Genomic DNA, 24926 nt, shown 5'->3' with positions numbered 1-24926 from the left:
CTCTCCTTCCAGCCTCAATTCTCTCTTCTTCCCGCCACCTCTCCCCCGTATCTTCCACCCCCGGTTCCCCACGCTTGTCTCTTCATTTCCACCCGTTCAGTGACCGCCCCCCGACCCACTGAGCGGCTGGGCCGTTTGGGGGGGGGCGTGGCCCCGGAGTAACAGGTCCTCCGCCCGCACCGGCGGCCGCGCGCAGACAAAGACATTCCACAGCCCCCGCCCCCTGCGCGCGCCGGGGGAGGAGACGCGCGTCCCGCTAGCGCCGAGTCACGTGGGAGAGAAAACGAACGGAGGAGCCCGCGGCCGCCCGCGCACGCGCACGACGCTCCAGCCTGGCGGGCTCGGCGGGGAGCGGGGAGCGGGAAGGCCACTTCTCCGGGTTCCGCGGCGGTGCGCAGGCGCCGAGGCCCGACTGGGGACTTTGTTCTCCGCCGAGAAGCCCAAGGGCGGTGCCGGGGCCCGGCTGCGCACGCGCGCCGCCTCACTTCCGGTGCTCTCCTTCGCTGGGTCGCTCGGGTCGGCTTCGGTCGGCGTCGCTCCCGCTCTCCCACCCCCGCCAACCGCCTCCGAGGCCTCCGCCGCCGCCGCGTCGCTCTCTCGCTTCCTCGATCGCCCATCCTCCCCGATGCAGCGCCGGGACGACCCCGCCGCGCGCATGAGCCGGTCCTCGGGCCGCAGCGGCTCCATGGACCCCTCGGGTGCCCACCCCTCGGTGCGTCAGGCGCCGTCTCGGCAGCCGCCGCTGCCTCACCGGTCCCGGGGGGGCGGAGGAGGGTCCCGGGGAGCGGCCCGGGCCTCGCCCGCCACGCAGCCGCCGCCGCTGCTGCCGCCCTCGGCCACAGGTCCCGACGCGACGGTGGGCGGTCCGGCGCCGACCCCGCTGCTGCCCCCCTCGGCCACTGCCTCCGTCAAGATGGAGCCGGAGAACAAGTACCTGCCCGAACTCCTGGCCGAGAAGGACTCGCTCGACCCGTCCTTCACTCACGCCATGCAGCTGCTGACGGCAGGTAAGCGGGCCTCCCTGCTGCTGGTCCTTCGGGGCCGCCCGGGAGCATGGGTGGCCAGCGGCTTTGTTCCCCGTGCTTCCCGCCCCCTGGAGACGGACCGAGGCAGCAGCGAGCTCCCCTCTCGTCCTCATCATCCTCGGGAGCCTGGATCTCACGCCCCCATCCCGCCGAGGGGGCGAAGGAGAACGCTGGGCTGCAGTGGAGGCCCGGGGGACTTAGCGATCTCTGGGCGCTCAGAGGCGGAGGTGCTGAGGTCCCCGCCCCCTTACCGACCCTCCCCCCTCCCACTCTGGCAGCTGCCCCATGCCCCAAGTGCTCAGATGCTTCCAGAAATGAACCTTTAACTCCCCTTTCCCCAAAGGGAGAGCTTTTCTGACCGTGGCTAGCGGGAGGCTCCTCGGCTGAGGATGTAGAAGGTGAAGGCGGCCAGAGCAGGAAGGGACCGTGGGAGGGAGGGAGAGCGGAGGGAAGGCGGGGTGAGGCCGGAGTGCCCTGTCCAGCGCGCCGAGGTCGCTGGGTCCCGGGCGGAATGAGCGGTTGATGAGCTTAAGTTTCTCCCCGGCAGGAGGAGCAACCTGTGGGAATCGACGCTTAAGGTTTTCCTAATCAGATTTCTGATTTCGGCACATAAAGTAATTACAGAGCCGGAAGACTGGACACCTTTGTTTTTACTATGTGTGTTCGCCGTCCTTCGAGGAGAAAAATAACCCCCAAAGCATTGAACATGGGGTAGAGGGTGGTAAAGGGTGGTTGCATGACGTTCCCCAGCGAGATGGACAGACATTGAGGAAGTGGCACGATGCATGCACCTGAAAGGCTTCGTCTTTTTTGTTTGTTTGCTTTTGCTTCAGTAGTGAAATAGGTTGGGAATAGTAGTCTTTGTTCTCTGTAGTCAGTAAGACTGGTGCTCCTTTCCTGCCCTGCACCGGCCAGTTACCTACTCGCTCTGATTTCTCCCCGAAGACGGCTGTTTTGCCCTCCCTTCTGGTCGAGACGTTGTTTTAATAAGTATTTCTTAATGATATCTGAGTTTTAAGTAAAAATTCGCAGCCTTCAACACAATGAATAGTTGGATTCAGGCAAGGTTGATATAATGTACAGATCCATATGAAAATATTTCCCTCCCTTTGTTCTCTATCACCAAACATCAGTAAGGGGGGTCTTTTAAAAAAAGCAAACTAAGACTATTTAAAGTGCTTCATTTTCAACTCAGTGCTTTGCTCTTCTGTAACACAGTTGGAGTGTTTGTTCATTATGTTCTTCCAGTAAGCTTTTTGAGAGCAAGGAATGCTTTTTATCTTTATATTTTTCAGATTGTCTTGCATATAGCAAACAACAGGTAATTGAATTTGAAAGCAAGTACATGCAGAGTTAGGAATGTTAGGCTAAGTGGTAAAAATTGACTTGGTAGTCTGATTTTTATTTTCTCAAATCTTTAATTAGTCCAAGTAAAATTTGAGAGACTAAAATATCAAACAAGTGTTGGTTTAATCCTGACGCTTAAGTAGTTACATACTCTTGGGAAACATTCTGAACCTCAGCAACCGCAACTGTGAAGTGGGATAGTTAGTTGTGAGGATTAAATTATGTGAAAAGCATTAGCACAATTCCCTTTGACATAATTATTAGATGACAATTTGTCACCACCATTTCCTTCTATATGTAAATTCATGGTTAAATATGGTATGAAAATACAGTGCTCTTTATTTATTTATTATTTTTTTTATTTTTTAGCGTGGGCTTTTTTGTTTTGTTTCTTAGCCAAACTGAAATTTAATTGGAGAAATTGGATTAAGGTAATGCTTGTTTATTAAGAAACAGTCTATGTATATTTCTTAGCATGGAAAATCTTGAACCCAACTTTTAAAGTATTTTTCATTATCTGGAAAAGGGATTGAAATGATGGTAACTAACTACAAGAAAGTAAGAGACTGAGAAGACAGAATAGTGGTATTTAAGTTCTGATAAGGATACGGTAAGAAAAATATAGCTAATACTTACTGTCTAGGCACTGGTCTAAGCACTTAACATCAAATATTTAGTCTTCAGGACAATACTATGAAGTTACTTTTATTATCCTCACTTTTACAGATGAGAGAACCAAATATACAGATATTAAATTAGCCAAAGTAACAAAATTAGAAAAGAGCATAACTAGGATTTGAAATCAGTTTGAGTCTGAATCCACACACTTAATCCTCTCCACCCCTCCACTATAGTACCTGCAACAAATTGTACTTAAGAAAGTATTTTGGACCTGGCCTACATGGCTCAGAGGTTGAGCCACAAGCAGAAGGTTGTGGTTTGGTTCCTGGTCAGGCCATATGCCTGGGTTACAGGCTCCATCCCCAGTGGGGGGCATGAAAGGAAGCAGCTGATCAAAGACTTTCATTAATTGATGTTTCTATCTTTCTCTTCCTCTCTCTCTCTGCAATTAGAGAGAGAGAGAGAGAGAGAGAGAGAGAGAGAGTGTGTGTGTGTGTGTGTGTGTGTGTGTGTGTGTAGTGGGGGAGGAGGCTGGCAGGGTAGCTCAGTAGAGAGCTTTGTATATACACCAAGAGGTTTCCGGTTCAATACCCTGTCGGAGTGCATGCTAATAGATATTTCCCTCTCTTCCTCCTGCCCACCTCCTTCTCCTCTCTCTGAAATCAATGAAAACTTATCCTCAGATGAAGATTAAAAATACATATTTTTTGTGCTACTTAGACAAAATATTATAAAATCATTTGAACATATCAGAGTACTAGAACAGGGCAGTGAAGATGACAAGGCCAAGATATAGGAAAAGGAAACCCATAGAGAGAGCCTAGCCCTTGGGTCAGTGACTGAGGTACCTCTCCTTATTTTCCAAGATCTGCAGCAAGACCCAGACCACTCTTCCTTGACTATTCACATAGCTCTCCCTGTCCCTTGCCCAGCTTTACTTTGCCCTTCTCAGCATCTGATGCATTATATATTGTAGTTATGTGTTTGTTGACCACTCCTCCTTCATAGCTATAATGTCAGCTCCACCAGGACAGGGATCTTTTGTCTCCTTTGTTTACTACTATATCTCCTGTTTCTTGAGGAGTACCACACACACAGAGGCTTCTTACTAAATATTTGATAAATGGATATTCATCTTCATTTCATGATGGAAAACTAACAGTTCTAGGGATTTGGGTTTTGAATATAGACTTCTGTGTTAGCCAAGTTGATATTTAACTGTGGTGACAAATGTATTTGCAGACATGCAAGGCCTCAGTGTACCCATGCTTGCTTTCTAAGACAAAAATAATTTATAATTTGTGTTAAATGCTTACATAATAAACATAAAATGCTTTTAAGTATATCACTGTTCTTTTTCTACTTTCTCCTATTAGGAAAATATGTTAGTGTAAATAACTCAGGAATCAGTAAGCATTTGACAGATTAATAATCCCCAGATCTTGAAAGGATACTCAGAAATCTATCTTCCAAAAGCACATAGTATAGAACATTTTCGAAGTTTATAGGAACTTCAAAATAGTTAACTCCTTTAATTTATTTATAATACACTATAAAAATATATCTAGATGTTCCTATTTCGTTCTACAGGGCTAGACGACCTATTTAAACCAGAAAGTGGAATTTCAAAGAAATTATAGACCAAATACAGATATAAGTATAAATATTAGGAAAGAAAGGCAGAACTTATCACTCACTGTTTGAAACAACATCATGATTGTTTACCTAGGAAAGTGGTCAGTGATGTGGCTGATTGCAGATTAAAGATGTACAAATCAGTAGGTTTCTGCTCTATGAGCATTAGAAAAGAATTGATAAAAATGATCTCATTTTAGAACAGTATCAAATGCCTTGGGACAAGCAACAAAAATCAGTTCAAAATGTATGTGAATAACCATAACAAACAATACTTAACCTTTGTAGAGCAGGTAACATGTGCCATGAAATGACTACTCCTAGTTCAACCTTCCTGGCCATTCTCTGAGACAGAGAGAATTTTTATCTTACTCTTACAGATGAAGAATATTGTGATCGTATTGTCAACCTAAAATTTTACTGAAGGTGAGGAAGATCTGAATAAAAAGAAAAATATGTCATTTCCTGCAAGGGGGAGGGTGTGGAGGAGGAACTAGTGTTACAAAGATTATAGAATTTTTATTTTAAAAATTTTTAATTGATTTTGATAAAGGAAGAGAGAAGCATCAATTTTGTTATTCCACTTATTTATGCATTCATTGGCTGGTTCTTTTTTTTTTCTTTTTTTTAAATATATTTCCTCAGAGAGGAAGGGGGAGGGAGAGGTGCAAACATCAATGATAAGAGAGAATCATTGATTGGCTGTACATTCCACATTGGGGATCAAACCCGCAACCCTGAGCATGTGCCATGACTAGAAATCAAACCGTGACCTCTGGTTCATAGGTCAACACTCAATCACTGAGCCATACCATGCCATGCCAGCCGAGCATCATTGGTTGATTCTTGTATGTGCCCTCACCAGAGATCAAACACGAAACCTTGGTACATCATGATGATGCTCCAACCAACTAAGCTACTTGGCCAGGGTAAGATGACAAAATTTAAATTAAAAAAAATTTGTTTTTAATTGATTTAAGAGAGGAAGGGAGGGGGGGAACATCAATGATGAGAGAGAATAATTGATCGGCTGCATCCTGCATGCTCCCCCACTTGGGTGGAGTCTGTAACCCGGGCATGTGCCTTGACCAGGAATCAAACCACAACCCCCTGGTTCATAGGTTGTCACTCAGCCTCTCAGCCATAACAGCGGAGCAAGGTGACAGAATTTTTAAATTAACATGTTGATTTTTTGCAATTTCCAAACTAATTCTAACTGGATTTACTTTTTTAACGTGACATATTGAATGTAAAGTAGCTTTAAAGAGTAAATGAAGCCAGCCTGAGAGGAGAGATTTCATCCTTGAATGGGACGACAACATTCAAGACCCAGTTATAAACAGGAGAACTCAAGTAACTCAAGGGGCATTCCTAGAGCACCCAACTCAGGAGATCTAAGAGAATGCACCACTGGTTCCCACAAAACACCTGCTATATAAGACCACCCCACGAAGACCGGGAAGCATAAAAGTCTGATTTAAAACAAAGAGTAAATGGCCCTGGCACGTGGCTCAGTTGGTGGAGTGTCCCATATGCCAAGGTGATACACACACACACACACACACACACACATATATATATATATATATATATAAAATCCATCCTTGGTGAGGATTTTAAAAAAGAATAAAAGAAGATAAATGAGAGAAAAAATTTCAAGAAAGGAAAATAATGAAAACCTTCTGTATTGATAGAGTAAGCAATAAGACCAAGAATTGAGAGAATGTGAATTACATTGCTGGTGGAATTATTAACCACTTTGGATAACATTTTTTTTAAATATATTTTATTGATTTTTAACAGAGAGAAAGGGAGAGATAAAGAGCTAGAAACGTCGATGAGAGAGAAACATCTCTGGATACTATGAGATTTTCAAAATGAATTACGTAGCAATAAAATGAAAACTACAGCTACATGCAACAATCTGGAGAAATCTTGAAAATTTAATATTAGGTGAAAAAGTAAATTCCATAGGCTAAATAGATATAGTACAATATTTTTATATATTTAATAAAGCAGTTTTTTTTACAAAACAAATATGTTTATGACTTAGCAATTGCACTTTTAAGCACTTAAAAACTTAGGTTTACCTGTACATGAATGTTCATAGTAGCTTCATTCATAGAAGGCAAAAACTGAATACAAAACAAGTCTCCAATGGATAAATAAAGCATGGTATATCCATATCATGGAAGACTACTCAGCAATAAAAAGAAATGACTTATAGATGAATGCAACAATTTATATCTTGAGAGAATTATACTGAGTGAAAATAATCTTCAAAGATTACATAATGTGTAATTCCACTTATTTAACATTCTACTTGTGTTTGTTTTTTAAGAGGGGAAAGGAGAGAAATATCAATTTTTTTAAATATATTTTATTGATTTTTTACAGAGAGGAAAGGAAAGGGCAAGAGAGCCAGAAACATCTATGAGAGAAACATCAATCAGCTGCCTCCTGCACACCCCCTTCTGGGAATGTGCCCGAAACCAAGGTACATGCCCCTGACCGGAATCGAACCTGAGACCTTTCAGTCCGCAGACCAACGCTCTACCACTGAGCCAAACCGGTTTTAGCTAATTTTACATTCTTGAAAAGACAAAATAATAAGAGATGGAGATCAGATTAGTGGTTGCTAATGGTGAGCGAGAAATACAGGGAGCGACTGGCTGTAAAAGTGTATAGCGTGGAGAATAATCCTGGGAAACCGCTCTGAACTTTGACTATGGTAGTGGTTACATGAATCTGATTAAACTGCATAGAACTAAAAACACACCCAAATAAGTTCATGTAAAACTGGTGACATTTTAATAAAGTCAACAGACAATGTTAGTTTTCTGATTATGAGATTGTATTGTAGATATGCAAAGTATAGAGAAAACTGCGTGAAGCATCTAGAGATCAGTTATATTTTATAACTGCATATAAATCTACAATTATTTCAGAAGTATTTTTTTAAAATATATTTTATTGATTTTCCACAGAGAGGAAGAGAGAGGGATAGAGAGTTAGAAACATCCATGAGAGAGGATCATCTATCGGCTGCCTCCTGCACAACCTTTACTGGGGATGTGCCCACAACCAAGGTATATGCCCTTGACCGGAATCAAACCTGGGACCCTTCAGTCCGCAGGCAGACGCTCTATCCACTGAGCCAAACCGGTTTTGGCCAGAAGTATTTTTAAGAAATACGGCCCTAAACGCTAAATTGTGTCCTGAGAAAGAGATTTGGGAGACCACAGGTAATATGCCATAATTTTCTTTTAAAATAGTAAGGGAAGCCCTACCCAGTTTGGCTCAGTGGGGTCCCAGGTTCTATTCTGGCCAAGGGCAAATGCCTGGGTTGCAGGCTCCATCCCCAGTGGGGGGCGTGCAGAAGGCAGCCAATCAATGATTCTCTCTCTCATTATTGATGTTTCTATCTTTCTCTCCCTCTCCCTCTCTGAAGTCAATAAAAGAAATATATATTTTTTAATATAAATATAAATAAAAATATAAATATATACATATTTAAAGTAAGAAGGGAAGATTAAGAGGTTTAATGACTTGCTGAAGGTCACATACCAAGCTTGTAGCAGAGATGGGAATCAAACCCAGTTCTGTCTATCTTTAAAGCTCATGTTCTTTCCTTTGAGACATGCATTTTAAAAATTGTCCACATCTGCAGGGGCTGCCAAAAATTGAAAGAATAAATTATAGTAAAAGAAATGCCACAAGATTAGTTCAACTTGATCTGACTAATGTAAGGAGTGACATGGGGTTAAGTACCTACTCTGTCACTAATTAGTTTTGTGATCTCTGACAAGTTGCATAACTTTCTGAGCCCAGGTTTCTCTGGTTGTTAAATGAGGATAATCCTCATTATAAAGACAAGATGAAACAATACAAAATTCCTGACACACAGAAGGCATTGGATAAGATAGGATTATTTAAAGTGTCTGGCTAGGAAACAAATGGGTCATCGCTCTGTGTTGTTTACACCTTAGCTTTTCTTTCTTTAGCTCGTGAGACATCCAAGGTCTCCAGAGGCTCAAGCAAAGATCATTTAAAGGAGTTAGTTTCAAAAAGTGTGTCTAGAAAGTACTTTTGCCTGAGGATAAGCCATTTTTAGGAAGCTTCTTGAGTTTTCCCCCATTACATCCTGTTTCTAGCTCTCCAAGAGAAGTGAAACTAAGGAGAGAAAAACAAAATTGAAAAAGAAAAAAAAGATCAGGTAACGAATATCAGAGACACCCACCGAGCCCTTTTATTGCCTTTAGCTGCATAATAGTGTCTGAGGTTAAAAATTGTACTTCCCAAAATTTTACAAAATAAGCTTTTAATTGTTTAAAAAAAACAACAAAAAACTTACCACTGACACACACATGCCATGGAGAGGCAATAATAAAAGTATGAGGTTTTGTGATACCATAATCAATAAAAATTAAAAAAAGTATGAGGTTTGAAGTTAGAGAAAGCCTGGGTTTTAGTCTTTACTCCAGTACTTGAATTTCAGAGAGAGGAAAGGTAAGGTGTGGGGGGAGAGAGTGAGAGAAACATCAATGATGAGAGAGGATAATCTTTGGTTGCCTCTTGCAGGCTCCCTTCTGGGGATCAAGCCTGAAATACCGGGCATGTTCCCTGTCGGGGAATCAAACCGTGACCTGTTTATGGGTCGACGCTCAACCATTGAGCCACACTGGCTGGACTGATTTACCAATTTAACTTTTCTGAGTTTCAGTTTCCGACATTGTAAAATGGGGATTGTACCAGCTATACTTCACTGAGTTAATTTTTAGGATAAGTGAGGTAATATTGTACAGTGTTTGATACATAGTAGATACTGAATACATGTTCAGTCCTTCCCCTTCCAAACATGGAAGGTGGCCCTTCTTGAAGACTCAGGTTGCCCCTTAATGTTTTGCTTTCTAGGCTAACCTCCTTTGATTCTTTTATCCTTTTTTAAATGTTTTTATATTTATTGATATTATAAGGGAAGGGAGAGGGAGATAGAAACATCGAAGAGAGAGAAAAATCAACATCAATTGATCAGCTGCCTCCTGCACACTCCCCTGCTAAAGATCGAGCCTGCAACCCTGGGCATGTGCCCTGACAGAGTATTGAAATAGCAACCTATTGGTGCATAGGTTGACACTCAATCACTGAACCACACCAGCCACAGACTCTCTTATCTTTTCAGTTCTGTTTTATTATTTAAGTCATTGTTCTCTGAATTTTCAAAAAATGCTTTCATATTAAAAATTGTGAGATAAATTGGACAAAGAGATTCTCTAGGATAGGGGTGTCAAACTCAATCAGAGAAGGGGCCAAAATCTAAAATCCAGCCTAAATCGCGGGCCGAATGGTTTACTGAACAGTCATAAACTGTCATTGTGATGGAAACGCAGCGGAGTGCAGTGATGACAGCGCGGTGCGGGCCACATTGCAAGGCCTGGCGGGACGGATTTGGCCCGCGGGCCTTGTGTTTGACACATGTGCTCTAGGATCTGACTAGTACAAAATTTAGCAGAAGGATCCATGTAGAAAAGCTTTGAATTCACAGGCTGCATTACATTGCATGTGAACAAACCTACTGGGTTCAGTTTTTATAGTCCTGCTTCCTGTAAAGAGTACAACAGATTAGTTGACTTTTGAGTCATCCTGCCATAACCAAGTAAAGTTTCTGGAAAGGGTTATAAAGTACAGCTGAGGGCCAAAACCGGTTTGGCTCAGTAGATAAAGCATTGGTCTGCGGACTAAAAGGTCCCAGGTTTGATTCCGGTCAAGGGCATGTACATTGGTTGTGGGCACATCCCCAGTGGGGGTGTGCAGGAGGCAGCTGGTCGATGTTTCTCATTGATGTTTCTAGCTCTCTATCCTCTCCCTCTCTGTAAAAAAATCAATAAAATATATTTTAAAAAAGAAACACTGAGGTACATAGATAAAATGAAATATGGCATTTATTCCTTTAGAACTTCCTTTTTTAAAATGTATTTTTATTGATTTCATAGAGAAAGAAGGAGAGAGAGATAGAAACATCAATGATGAGAGAACCATTAATTGGCTGTCTCCTGCATGCCCCTCATTGGGGATCAGGCCCACAATGGGGATCGGGCTCACAATCCAGGCATATGCCCTTGACTGGAATCAAACCTAGGACCCTTCATTCTGAAGGCTGACGCTCTATCCACTGAGCCAAACCAGCTAGAGCACCTTAGAACTTTTGTGGATTGAGTACGGAATTTTCCAGCCTAAAAACTCAAAATGTATTCAGAGATGATGGTAGGCTCAAAACTAGTGACTACAAAAGTTAATATTAGCAGTCAGTGGGAAGGGGTGGAGGTTACCACCAGTAAAACAGCAAACAAATGAGACGTTGAATGAAGCATTTAGTCTGTTAATTATAATTTTCTATTCCGAGCAGTGAAAATAGGCACTCCCATTTACAGTTCTTCTAATAGGAGTAAATGTTTAGTTAAGGATACTTAGAATATGATTAGCAGTTTTAATTGTCAGAAAGGACAGGAGTATGTGCTCTAGGATATAAGTGGGTCATTTAGCTCACTGTATACTTTAACATCTGAAATTAGGCTTTTTCATAAACAGGAAGCTTTCTGTTTGAAATCCTGAATTCTTAGGAAGTCTGTGAGTGTCAAAGTAACTTTCCTTCTTCATCTGTGTACTTCACAGTTGGACTTAGACTAAACACTTTTTAAAACTGTCAAAATTTTAGATTTGCAGAATGTCTTTGAAGTAGTATATTTTTATGCCAAACCAGGTTTTCAGAGTGTGTGGTCCCTAGACCAGCAATATCAACATCACCTGGTAACTTGTTAGAAATGCAAATTCCTAACACAAATCCTAGATTGGGGTTCTGGCTCAGCAGTCCCGTTTAATAAGCCCTCCAGGTGATTCTGATGCATACTGAAGTTTGAGAACCCTTGCCTTAAAATTACAGAATATAGAAACACTGTGGAAATATTATATAAGGAGAACGTTTTGTGTTATTTGGAATGTCACACTGATTTTAGGGAATATAATTATGTTTTTTGAGGAGGAGAAATATTGATTGTTTGCCTCCCACATGTGCCCTGACCAGAAACCAAACCAGTGACTTTCAGTGCATGGAATGATGCTCAATCAACTGAGCCACACTGGCCAGGGGGGAATATAAATTGTTTTACTGTTTGCAGTACATTATAGAACCTTTTAATTGCTATTCATTACCTACACACACTGCCCCCATCTCTATTAGTATTCCTATCATAGCACTTCACTATACTTCATTGCTAACTTCATTAACTGAGAACTCCAATATATAAAGACTAGAGGCCCAGTGCACAAAATTCATGAACGGAAGGGTATGTCCCTCAACCCAGCCTCTCCAATTTGGGACATCCCTCTCACAATCCAGAACTGCTGGCTTTCAACTGCTCACCTGCCTGCCTTTCTTCCTTCCTGATTGCCCCTAACTGCTTCTGCCTGCTAGCCTGATCACTTCCTAACCACTCCCCTGCCAGCCTGATTGATGCCTAACTGCTCCCTTGTCAGCCTGACTGCCCCTAACTGCCCTCCCCTGCAGGCTTGGTTACCTCTAACTGCCCTCCCTTGCAGGCCTGGGTCCCCCACAACTGCCCTTCCTGCAGGCCCGGTTACCCCCAACTTCCTTCTTCTGCAAGCCTGGTCCCTCCCAACTGCCCTCCCCTGCTGGCCATCTTGTGATGGCCATCTTGTGTCCACATGGGGGTAGTCACCTTGTGTGTTGGAGTGACAGTCAATTTGCATATTACTCTTTTATTAGATAGGATAGAGGCCTGATGCATGAGTGGGGACCAGCTGGTTGCCCTGAAGGGTGTCCCAGATCAGGGTGGGGGTTACCTTGGGGCGTGGGGCAGCCTGGGCAAGGGGCCTGTGATTGTTAGCAGGCCAGCCACGCCCCCCAGTAACCCAAGCAGAGGCCCTGGTATCTGGGATTTATTTATCTTCTATAATTGAAACTTTGTAGCCTTGAGTGGAGGCCAAGGCTGGCCAAGAAGCTTGGCTTCCTCCATTGCCAGGGAAACCCAAGCCTCCTGCTCACTCGTGCAGCAGCTATCTTGGTTTAGTTAATTTGCATACTTGCTCCTGATTGGCTGGTGGGTGTAGCGGAGATGCGGTCAATTTGCATGTTTCTCCTTTATTGTAGATAGTGAAGTTGGGGACTATATCTGACTCGTTCTGTTGTATCTTCTATCCTTTATAGCAGAAGTGGGGAACTATTTTTCTGCCAAAGGCCATTTGGATATTTATAACATTATTCCTGGGCCATACAAAATTACCAACTTAAAAATTAGCATGCTATATTTGGTCAAACATTTAGTAACTCACCCCTAATGCCTTGGCAGAGCCAGACCAAATGATTTCGTGGCCGGGACATTCCCCACCTCTGCTTTAGAGGATAGGTGCCTGGCCCTAAGTCTCACATATATGTTAATGATTATACCTGTTTCTCTCCTTTCTTTCTTCTGCCTTTTATTTTATTTTATTTTTATTTTTTTAAGAAATACTCAAATACTTGCAAAGAATGGGATGGATGGATGGAGTTCCCTAATGATAGGAAATAATTTTGGATGCCAAGATTCTATCTGATGAAACTGTCTTAACCTGCGAATTGACTGAATTTGGGCTAGCTAATTTTGATACTTCTCAAGAAATGGGCTTTAATTAGCATGTGTACATATGTTATTTTATTCTGTTTTTATAGCAACCTCATGAAGTAGCTATCACCTCCATTTTATAAATGAGGAAACTAAAAATCAGGGCAATTAAATAACTTGTAAGGCTCACACAATTAGTGAGTAGCAGCCGGTTTGGCTTAGTGGATAGAGCCTGTGGACTGAAGGGTCCCAGGTTCAATTCCAGACAAGGGCATGTACCTTGCTTGTGGGCACATCCCCAGTAGGGGGTGTGCAGGAGGCAGCTGATTGATGTTTCTAACTCTATCCCTCTCCCTTCCTCTCTCTAAAAAAAATTATATATATATATATATATATATATATATATATATATATACACACACATACATATATATATATATATATTGGTTTTTTTTGTTTGTTTTTTTAAAGAACCAGGTCTTTCAAACTCATAAGGACTACTACTGTCCATAGTACTGCTGTCACTGGAATTTTAACAGGGCTCTCTACTCTATATTTAAATTATTGATTTTTATTTTTTTATCAAGATAAGATTTTATACTTTTTCTTGATGCAGATTTTTGCTTTTATTGTTTTAGTTTATCCTTTATCCCTCATCTCTCCCCATTAGTATTGTTAAGTCTCTTATTCTAAGAAACATTTGAATGTCTCTGATGTACAGACATTCAAGTGGCAGTTAAAGAGCAAACTGCTCTTACTAGGAGCAGGCTTTGGGTTTTCTGATCAACTTAAGCTTTGGTGCTTTTAGTTACTCTCTTTGAAATTAGTACATTCATCTGAACTATTTCGTGTAATTACATGGTATTCCATGTTATTGCTTTATGCAGACTTAGAAATTTATCTTTATTCACTAGAGCAAAACTCACTTAAATTCTATTTCTTTTATTCAGAAATTGAGAAGATTCAGAAAGGGCTTTCAAAGAAGGATGATGAGGAGAATTACTTGGATTTATTTTCTCATAAGAACATGAAGCTGAAAGAACGAGTACTGATACCCGTCAAGCAGTATCCCAAGGTAAGACAAAAAGTGCCTCATTTCTCTGAGTTGTCTTTGTAGGTATGAGCCATGGGCTCTAATAACGACTTCCAGAGACTGTGGTGCATCAGAAACTTAAGCCTTTGAAGTTTCTCTTCCATACTTGCATACTTATTTCTGGCAGTTGAAACAAGTAAGTCCATACAGATTGGATAGCTAGCTATAGCCAGGAAAGAAATGCAGTCATCTTATTAAAAAGAGTTCCTCTGTCCAAACCGGTTTGGCTCAGTGGTAGAGCGTCGGTCTGGGAACTGAAGGGTCCCGGGTTCGATTCCGGTCAGGGGCATGTATGTTGGTTGCGGGCACGTCCCCGGTAGGGGGTGTGCGGGAGGCGGCTGGTCGATGTTTCTCTCTCATCGACATTTCTAGCTCTCCATCTCTCTCCCTTCCTCTCTGTAAAATATCAATAAAATATATTAAAAATAATAATAATAATAAAAAAAAAAATAAAAAGAGTTCCTCAAATGTTTGTTCCAGTTCAAAGTTCAAAGAAAAAAAATTGAAACCTAAAGAGTTATTTTGTCAAAAGATTTCTTAATATGAAATCAAAATGAAGAAGTTATAACATAAATCCTTGAAAAGGTGAGGTTAATTTTATTTTTTACTCAAAGTTTTACTTTAAAAAAAAATGCTCTCTCCACCTACTCTTCTTTTTTTTAGGAAAACAATTAGTTATATTTAGTTTACAAAAAAAAATCACTAAACAGGTATTCCATGTCTGTTCTGAGGTAACCCTTAAAAATGTTTATGTATGTTAAAGTATTAGGGGTTGCAGTGTGATACTACATCTGAAATCCCAAAATCAACTGTAGGAACTACCACTTTCATAACCTTAGGCTAATCACTTCATCACTGCAACCTCAGTATATTCTTCGGTAAAATGGAAGTGAAACTACCTGTTTTATGGGATTGCTATGATCACATGAGATAGTATATGTGGAAATGTTTCATAGGAGTATGAATATTTAGAAATCTGTTTTTATTTTCTTGTCAGTTCAATTTTGTGGGGAAGATCCTTGGACCACAAGGGAATACTATCAAAAGACTACAAGAAGAGACTGGTGCAAAGATCTCTGTCTTAGGAAAGGGCTCAATGAGAGACAAAGCCAAGGTAAGCTCACTTAGTGAAGGAAGATGACACCCTAATGCAAGCATGTCAAGCTCCAAGGCTAACATGGACAAAATAAACACGGTGTAAGTTTATGTGGGCCCCCAAAAAATAAACGCTTTGAGCCGAAACCAGTTTGGCTCAGCAGTACAGCGTTGGTCTGCAGACTGAAAGGTCCCAGGTTTGATTCCAGTCAAGAGCATGTACATTGGTTGCGGGCACATCCCCGGTAGGGGGTGTGCAAGAGGCAACTGGTCGATGTTTCTCTCTCATCGACGTTTCTAGCTCTCTATCTCTCTCCCTTCCTCTCTGTAAAAAAATCAATAAAATATATTAAAAAATAAAAATAAAAAAGCGCTTTGATTGTCATAGAAATGTAGGTTTATTCCGATAGAGACATGCTGAATACAAAGGGCTAAAATAAATGAGTAATCATTAACATAAAATAATAGAACATTTTGGCCAAGACCGGTTTGGCTCAATGGACAGAGCGTCGGCTTGGGGACTGAAAGGTCTCGGGTTCAATTCCAGTCAAGGGCATGTACCTTGGTTGCGGGCATATCCCCAGTAGTGGGTGTGCAAGAGGCAGCTGATCGATGACTCTCTCTCATCGATGTTTCTAACTCTCTATCTCTCTCCCTTCCTCTCTGTACAAAATCAATAAAATATTAAAAAATAATAATAATAATAGAACATTTTAATAAAAATTAATATTCTTGAACATTAACTTACCAGACACTGAATAATTGCACAAATTAATAAGTATAATGCAAATAAACCTATTTTTCTTGTTCTCCAAAAGTGAAATATTTTCTGTTGTACACATCAAACAACTTAGTACAAGAGTAATGGCGTGGCAGTCAGCTGCTAAAATATTCTCTACTAGTATTAGTGGAGAGAAATGGTGAGCCTGCAAGTAAGGCATGTAAGGGAAATGAATGCAACACAATTATAGTAACCAGTCATTAGCAAACATTGAAGTTCATTATTAAAAACTAGAGGGCTGGTGTGCAAAGTCATGTGAGACCCAGACCTGCCACGTCTCAGACCCCCCCTACGCCAGCTGTGAGTCCCAGCCAGCGAGAGGTGCTCCATGCACCTCCTAGTGACTGGTTGTTTGGTCGTTCCGCCATTACAGCATCATGACCACAGGTCTTTTATGATATAGACTAGAGCTCGCACAAAATTTGTGCACAGGGGAATAGGGGGTGTCACTCAGCCCAACCTGTACCCTCTCCAATCTGGGACATCTCTCTCACAATCTAGGACTACTGGCTCCCAACTGCTCACTTGCCTGCCAGCCTAATCACCCCTTAACCACTCCCCTGTCAGCCTGATCAACGCCTAACTGCTCCTTTGCCAGCCCAATTGCTCTACTGCCCTCCCCTGCCAGCTTGGTCACCCCTAACTGCCCTCCCCTGCTGGCCTGGTCACTCCCAATTGCCCTCCCCTGCAGGCCTGGTCACCTCTAACTGCCCTCTGTTGGCCTGGTTGCCCCCAGCTGCCTTCTCCTGCAGGCCTGGTGCTCCCCAACTGCCCTCCCATGCAGGCCTTGTCCCTCCCAACTGCCCTCCATGCAAGGCTGGTCGCTCCCAACTTCCCTCCCCTGGAGGCCTGCTTGCCCCTAACTGCTCTCCCCTGCAAGCCTGATCTCCCCCCAACTGTCCTCCCTGCAGGCCTGATCGCCCACAACTGCCCTCCCCTGCTGGCCATCTTGTGGCCATCTTGTGGGTTGGAGTGTTTTACTTTTTTATGCTTTACTGTGTCCCTTAGATGTTAGTTATTTCCTGCTGTTTCTTTGACCTTGAAGTTAAAGGTGTCATTAAATCCCTAGTCTGTAATGTGACGTTTTGTTTTCGTTTCTCCACAGGAAGAAGAGCTGCGCAAAGGTGGAGACCCCAAATATGCCCATTTGAATATGGATCTGCATGTCTTCATTGAAGTCTTTGGACCTCCTTGTGAGGCTTATGCTCTTATGGCACATGCTATGGAGGAAGTCAAGAAGTTTCTCGTACCAGTAAGGAAATCTATATCCTGTATCTTTTGAGCAAGAGAGAACTGGATTTTCTGCTGTTGCTAAGGCAGTGGTTCTTAACTAGGGTCTCTGCATAACCTAAAATTGTATACCCAATTCTGCACTTGCGTTTATTTTCCTGAGGTGGTCCTTTAACTTGTACCAAGTTTGCAAAGTATTGTGCCCAAGGCCACTCTACTCATCCTGGAGTAATGTGGTTTTAGTTGTAGGTCAGAATCTTAGGTCCACAGCATGTCTGGCATTTTAACATCTGGTTAACAAAGATTTAACAGTTTCTTCACTGAGCTAAGTATTTTGGTACTAGTGTGGAACCAGGAGATTATAGGAAAGTAACTCAAGGGTTTACAGAGTCTAGAAGATAACAGCGAGAAGCTTCTAATATCCAATCTTAATGGATTAAATTTGACCTGAGTGTGTTCAGGGCTTTTTCTCCTGGAGGAGTTTATTCAAGTAGAGTTTGATTAGAAAGAGACCTGATTATTACAGGCTTGACTGTTGATATTAAACAGATTGGTAAGCAGCTCCTTTGAGAATGTAATTGAAGCCCAAGAAGAGTTAGAACAGACAAGGTTACCTGTCTTGCTTATCAAGACACCTGGTCAGAGGGCTCATTCTTTGAAAATGGTGCAATTTCTGCCTTTTAGTAAGGCTTGGTAATTACTAGAATTAACATACTGTTGTTGAATATTTAATAACCAAGGTTGACAGTATTATTCAACTAGATGTGAGTAGCAGCATGTTTTCATCATTAAAACTAAAGGGGGTAACTACAGTTCTTGGTTTTCTTGACTGTGTAAAATGAGGGAGTTAGAACAAAATGTGGCATGTCCTGTGTGGCTCAGTGGTTGAGCGTTGACCTGTGAACCAGGACTTCACAGATCTATTCCCAGTCATACTTCGTTTTCATATTTTTCTACTCAAACATTTTGTAGGCCCCTAAAAGAAGCCCATAGCCTTGATACTATATTCTTAGATCCCATAGAATAAGCAGACTCTACGTTGCCGGGTCTATCCCCACTAGGGGGCATGCAGGAAGCAGTTGATCATCATTGATGTTTCTATCTCTATCTCCCTTTCCCTTCCTCTCTAAAATCCGTTTTTAAAGAGGGAACTAAATGAGGTATTCGGAGGATGTGAGAACTGGTAGAGCAAAAATTTATAAGCATTGTGTGCCTATAATGCTGAGTTCCAAGGATTCCAACACTGTCTCAAATATTTCAGCAGCTGCTTTGCTTCCAAGTACCTTGTCTTCATTAGAATGTTCAACATGAAACAGCCAAATTTAAATATCCTGGAGAAAAACCCAGAGCTGGTCAATTTTTCCTTAAGGGAATTCTTTTGACTCTTTTTGAGGTGTTGTATTGAAGCATCCTGAGCCAATCCAGTTTCTGAACGGGACTACAGGGGAGTGCCCATCCCCTCTTTATCATTGGTCTCAGCATATTTCTCAAAAGGAATAGGCTTACAAGACTTCCATGTAAGTGGATCATCAAATAAGATTCCTGCCAGAGAGACCTGGGTTTCCTCAGAGTTGATGTGGCATTTGGGAGACTCTAAACAAATTGGCTGTCTATGGTCACTTGATTGCCCAGTGTAAGTCTTAAGCAGCAGTAACGTGTAAGGTAGGAGGATGAGGTAAAAAGCTATGGAAGGGCATCTCCATGGCGATTAGAATTTTATATTCTTGAAACTTTATCCACCTGGACTTATAAAAATGCATGTATATTAAGACTGAATGGCTTTTATCAGGCAATATATGAAAAGATTTGCAGATGACTCCATTTTTCCCTTGGAGTAATTAACTATATCAGAGAGACTTCCAGTTCAGTAGGTAGAGCACCGGACTGGAAGCTTTATCTGCATCATCCTGAACAAGTTACTGTTTCACTTTTGTGAGCTTTATTCGTCTCAAACATAATGTTAAGTAACTGGTAAGTGCCTTGGGTTTAGTTACAAAAATGGCTCCTGGGAGTTCACAATCTAGTGAGAAAGACAGACCAGCAATTCTAAAATGATGTGGTAACTGCTCTGGTAGAGAAAATCAACATAATGCCATGGGAAAAGAAGAGGGACTGGGGGTGGCATCAAGTGAAAGTTTTTCAAAAGAGGTAATATTTTAGATTGTCTTGTAAGAGTGGGTTAAAGTCCCTCAGGTAGGCAAGAAAAGGGCATTGTAGTTTTAACTAGAGGCCCAGTGCACTCCCCATCAGGGTTAGGGGGTAATAAGGGATGGGTCAACCCACTGGCCCCATCCCCTGGTCGAACTCCCAGTTGAGGGGACAATTTGCATATTAGCCTTTTATTATAAAGGATGATTCAAAGCCTAGATTCTGAATTCACATCTGGAGTCCGCCACTTACTAGTTCTATGTCTATTTACTTAAGGGTTGTTTTGAAGATTAAACTGAAAAGTCTATATAAAGCTTATTATTTAGTACCTGATACATATAGCATAATTTATGGTAGTGGCTTTTATTATTTTAGGGGGGAAAAAGCTATTTGCAAGAATGGATGTGTAAGAGTATGCCAGAATCTGAACTATAAGTTGTTCAGCCTGGCTTGAAAGAAGTTATCCTTAGGATGGAAGTGATGATCTGGAGAGCTAGGCAGGGACCACCACATCATGAAGAGCTGTGATCTATAATAAAAGCATAATATGCAAATAGATCAAAGGACCCAACAGTAGAACAATGGTCCAGACCACCTTCCGGACGACCATGCTATGACACACACTGGCATCAGGCCAGCCAAGGCAGGTGTGATGTGATTAGTCGGGGAGCCCTGCTGTTGCCCCACGCTTGTCCCACAGAGGTGGGCCCAGGCCACCATCTGGCAGGGTGATCGCCCCAAAGAGCCAAAGAGGGAGGCTCAGGCCACCCTCTGCATGGAGCCCCAGCCAAGGTGGGCGGGGCCTCCCTCTGTTGTGTGATGGCTCCACAGAGGGAAGCCCAGGCCAGCCAAGCAACCACACCCCACACCTGTCACCCGCAGAGGGAGGTGACTGGTGTTGGGGAAGGGAGGACAGCGCCACACAGATGGCACACAGTGGCACCGGAGGGGGCCAACCAGCTGCTGGCAACCAGGGGAAGGAAGGCCCTGATTGCTGGCAAGGCCTAGGGACCCTACCGGAGTGGTCCTGGGTTGCAAGAGGGCACAGGCTGGGCTGAGGGACATCTCCCTCTTCATCTCTTTCCCCTCCCCAACCCCCCCCCCCCCCCCCCGCTCCCATGCACGAATTTTATGCACTGGGCCTCTAGTATTTTAATAAAGATAAGGTACTTTCCTCAAAGAGGTAACAGCAGGCTGTCATTTTACTAGAGAATGAATGATCTCTTATACTTCATCTGGGCTTTCTAATTTGTTCTTATTCAAGGCTCATGTGGCCTAGACAACTTCCCAGCAAAGTTGGAGATGTTACACAATAATCTTTTTGTTATCTTCCATTTGCAGGATATGATGGATGATATCTGTCAGGAGCAGTTTCTAGAGCTGTCCTATTTGAATGGAGTACCAGAGCCCTCTCGAGGACGCGGGGTGCCAGTGAGAGGCCGGGGCGCTGCCCCTCCTCCTCCACCTGTCCCCAGGTAAAAATAATGTAAACAACCAGAAATAGGATGTAAATTTGACCGCTAGAACCATCTCCCTCTTTTTGGTGCTCTTAGCTCCAGCTTAGAAGGAGTCTTATATCCTTCATTGACTGAAATTCTAGCTCTTGAGCATTTTGGCCATAGTCAAGTGTAGCAGTCTTTCTGAAAGTTTTGGTCTTTTAATTTTGGACAGCTATATCATTTTTTATTTTTAAATATATTTTTATTGATTTCAGAGAGGGAGGGAGAGGGAGAGAGATAGAGAAAAGCATCAATGATGAGAGAGAATTATTAATCTGTTGCTTCCTGAATGCCCCCATTGGGGGTCAAGCCCACAACCCAGGCTTGTGCCCTGACTGGAAATCGAACCATGACCTGGTTTCCATAGATCGACACTCAACCATTGAGTCATGCCAGTCGGGCCAGTTATAGCATTTTTAAATAATCACTGACTTTAGCATTTTACCTTTTGTTACTGATCTTTATGGTGTGTCCAGACTCTCCAAAGCAGTTTATTGTGGGACCTGGGGAATCTTCCATTGTGGGTTTTTTACTTACCCATACATTCCTCTAGGTTTTAATAATAGTATTTTTAAGGCGTCATAAAATCTGGCTCGTTCCAGAATTTGCACACAAATCTGACCATGTAAGTAGCCTATTTATTAAAAAATCTCTTTCAACAATAAAGATAAAGTACAGGAAAAAAAAGATATCCATTTAAAATGAACTTTCTTAGATGATGTGTTATGGAATCATGAACCTAAAACCTGTATAATTTTGTTAACTAGTGTCACCCTAATAAATTCAACTAAAAGTGGGAAAACTTTCTTTTCATAGGGGCCGAGGTGTTGTACCACCTCGTGGGGCTTTGGTGCGTGGCACGCCAGTAAGAGGAGCCATCACCAGAGGCGCCACCGTGACTCGAGGAGTGCCACCCCCACCTACTGTGAGGGGTGCCCCAGCACCAAGGGCACGGACAGCAGGCATCCAGAGAATACCTTTGCCTCCACCCCCTGCACCAGAAACATATGAAGATTATGTAAGAAGTTTGAACAATGTGCCATTTCCCACTACCTAGAAGGTTGCCAAAGGAAGTTGAATGACAGGGCCTTGGCCCTTGATGTAGGTGGCAGGGATTGCCTGTAAGATTCAGAATCTGCTCTTTTCTCTTGCAGTGAATGTTAACTTAGGAGAAGATTTTTCCATTTTAAGCATGGTTTGCTACCATACGTATGTTGACTAAACAGGAAATAAGCTGGGCCTCGAAGTACAGTATTTTACTGAGGGGGTCTCCCACTACTGCCAGTTCACATCTGTACCGTATTTCCTGCTCACACTTGGTTTTTGTTTTCTTTCTCTTTCTTTTTGTTTGATTGGTTTTGTTTCATGTTTTAAAAATAATCCTTTCTCTCTTGATTATTTCACTACGGGTGTTAACATTTGGAAGGGAAAGTTCATGTTCTGTTCATGTAAAAGCCTGCATCCTCCCATGGGATGTAATTACCTTCTCTCTGTGATTCTGACTTGTTCTTTCATTTTATTGGTTCTAGGGATATGATGATACATATGCAGAGCAGAGTTATGAAGGCTACGAAGGCTATTACAGCCAGAGCCAAGGGTAAGTAGAGGTGCTGTTTCTTGTCCTGGGGATGGGCAGCGGGGCAGGGGTGGGGGAGGGTGGAAGGGACAAAGATTTAGGCAGCACAAATCAAAGGAGCAGTGTGGCTTACTTTTTGAAGGTATCTACTATGCTTTGGACATCTGTAAGTTTAGTAAATTATGAGTTTTGAATTATATGGTAGAATCTGAGAATAGAAAAATTCCTGAGCTGTAACTACATGGAAACAAAGGGGATATGCCTTTAAATTATTTTATTTATTTTTAAAAAATATCACAGTCACAGTAAAATTGTATAAAAGTTTACAAGAAAACTAGAATTCCATTGCAATAACTTGGGTTCTTTTCTTTCTTTTTCTTTTTTTTTTTCTTCTTTTTTTTTTAAGATTTTTATTGAATTTGAGAGAGAGAAACATCCATGTGAGAGCAAAACAATCACCTGCCTCCTGCACGCCCCCTACCCGGAATCAAGCCTGCAACCCAAGCATGTGCCCTGACCAGGAATCAAACTGGCAACTGAGCCATACTGGGCAGAGCTGTCCTTTTCTTTAAAAACATTTTTTGTGTATATTTGTTTTATCTATGATTGATTGAAGAAATGTCTCATAATTCTACATGAGGGACAAGATAGTTCTCATGTTTGTTTATTCTCTTCCAGTAAGCACTGTGGTCAATTTTATATTATGCTTTTCCACTTTAAATTGTGTGGTATCCATTTTTCTTTGCTACAGTTGTTATCCATTTTCTTATCAGTACATAGTTATACATGTGTTGGTAGTATTTTATGGTTTGAAGATGGGGAATGAGCATTTTCCTTTATTATACACACAGTAAAGTGACTGAAAAATATGGAAGTATTTGGGAGAAAGGTAAAACTGAAACATAGTTGCTATATGGCTCTCTTAACACTCTGTCTTTGGCTTTTAGGGACTCAGAATATTATGACTATGGACATGGGGAGGTTCAAGATTCTTATGAAGCATATGGTATGTTTTTATTTCTATGTTGGGGCAGAATGTACAAGTAAGTGCCTGAGAGAATGCTGGATTATTGAGGGTCAGACAGTCACACCTGAGGAGAATCCTTTAAAGGCCAAGTTGTTGGTAGATGTAACAATAGGAATCCTGCTCTTAGTTAAGCTTTGTGTGCAGAAGAGATAGGGGTACTATTACTCTTGAAGGCTAAGAAAATGTCCTAAACTAGGAATCAGCAAACTAGTTTGCCTGGTTGGAACAGCACACTTTTTTTAATCCTCACCTGAGGATATTTTTTCTATTACTTTTTAGAGATAGTGAAAGAGGAGGTTGGGGAGGGGGGGAGTGAGAGAGAAACATCAATATGAGCGATACATCGATTGACCTTGGCCCTTGACCCAGAATGGGACCTGCGACCCTTTGGTGCACCTGCCAGTGCTCTAACCACTTTGTAACACCAGCCAGGACTGGGAAGCAGTAAACTTTTGAGCTGATGTTGAATTATTTTTTCCTACTTTAGGCCAGGAGATGGCTGGACATAGGTTATGTTGCTGGCCCTTTGCTGCTGATTGCCTAGACCACATTGGTAGATAAGAATTTAATTATATCCAGCTCTGCTCTTCTGCCCTACCTCACTTTTAAAAACAATTTTGGATCTCATCGAACAGAATCCCAATGTAGAGAAAATAATAGCTGAAAGAGACCTAGATTGCAAATAGCTAGAGCAAATTGGGGCAAGAATAACACCTGTTAGACTCAGGTTAGAGGAGTGGGGCTGGAGCCAGTTCAGGGCAGTACTGGCATCAAGACCCTTCCTGCTTTGGAGATATCTCAACTCCTAAGAGAGCTATAGCGGCGGAATGGCTGCATGGCCAAACTGTCTTCCCTGAGTTTAGTTGAAAATGCATTGCTCAAGAGTGTCTTCAAAGAGCCAGTAATGACCTCATGTTAATGGGCCCAGAGGGTGTGCCATGTGGCCACAGGTGCAGAGAGGGAGCAGTCTTTTAAAGGTGAGATATTTTAAACATACCTAAAGGAATTCTAGAATTCTTAGCAAGAGGTTCAGCAGTTGACAGATCTTCTTAAGATGCTAATTGACAACCTCCCTCTTCCCCTAGCTGAAAAAGGGGAACCTCTTAGGGACTCCCACAAATGGGCAAGCTGAGCCCAACAACTCAGTATGGTATGTAGTAACCACTGAGCTACTTTCCCAGGGAAGCAGTTTTTACTAATTTTAGCTAAATAGCATTGGACTGTTGCCATC

General features: G+C 42.2%; 1 protein-coding gene across 4 annotated transcripts in view; it reads left to right on the top strand.

Annotated features, from left to right (window-relative positions):
• The first annotated feature begins 362 nt into the window (after positions 1–362).
• Positions 363–24926, top strand: part of KHDRBS1 (KH RNA binding domain containing, signal transduction associated 1) — a 38703-nt gene continuing 14139 nt past the window's right edge. For 3 of the 4 annotated variants that reach the window (XR_004989365.2, XR_004989366.2, XM_036446425.2), the window contains exons 1-8: positions 367–1007; positions 14197–14321; positions 15337–15453; positions 17321–17467; positions 20935–21068; positions 21909–22110; positions 22622–22689; positions 23616–23674. Coding sequence is in view for 1 of the 4 variants with exons in the window: in XM_036446425.2 (XP_036302318.1) it covers positions 626–1007; positions 14197–14321; positions 15337–15453; positions 17321–17467; positions 20935–21068; positions 21909–22110; positions 22622–22689; positions 23616–23674 (1234 nt within the window). In the remaining 3 variants the exon portion in view is untranslated. Of the gene's footprint in view, positions 1008–14196; positions 14322–15336; positions 15454–17320; positions 17468–20934; positions 21069–21908; positions 22194–22621; positions 22690–23615; positions 23675–24926 lie in introns of all 4 variants that reach the window. The other variant, XR_004989367.2, reaches the window with a different exon arrangement.

This window comes from Pipistrellus kuhlii, unplaced genomic scaffold (assembly GCF_014108245.1).
Source record: "Pipistrellus kuhlii isolate mPipKuh1 unplaced genomic scaffold, mPipKuh1.p scaffold_m20_p_2, whole genome shotgun sequence".
Taxonomy (NCBI): Eukaryota; Metazoa; Chordata; class Mammalia; order Chiroptera; family Vespertilionidae; genus Pipistrellus; species Pipistrellus kuhlii.
Note: the sequence above shows the minus strand (reverse complement) of the source record. Positions and strands in the feature narration are given on the sequence as shown.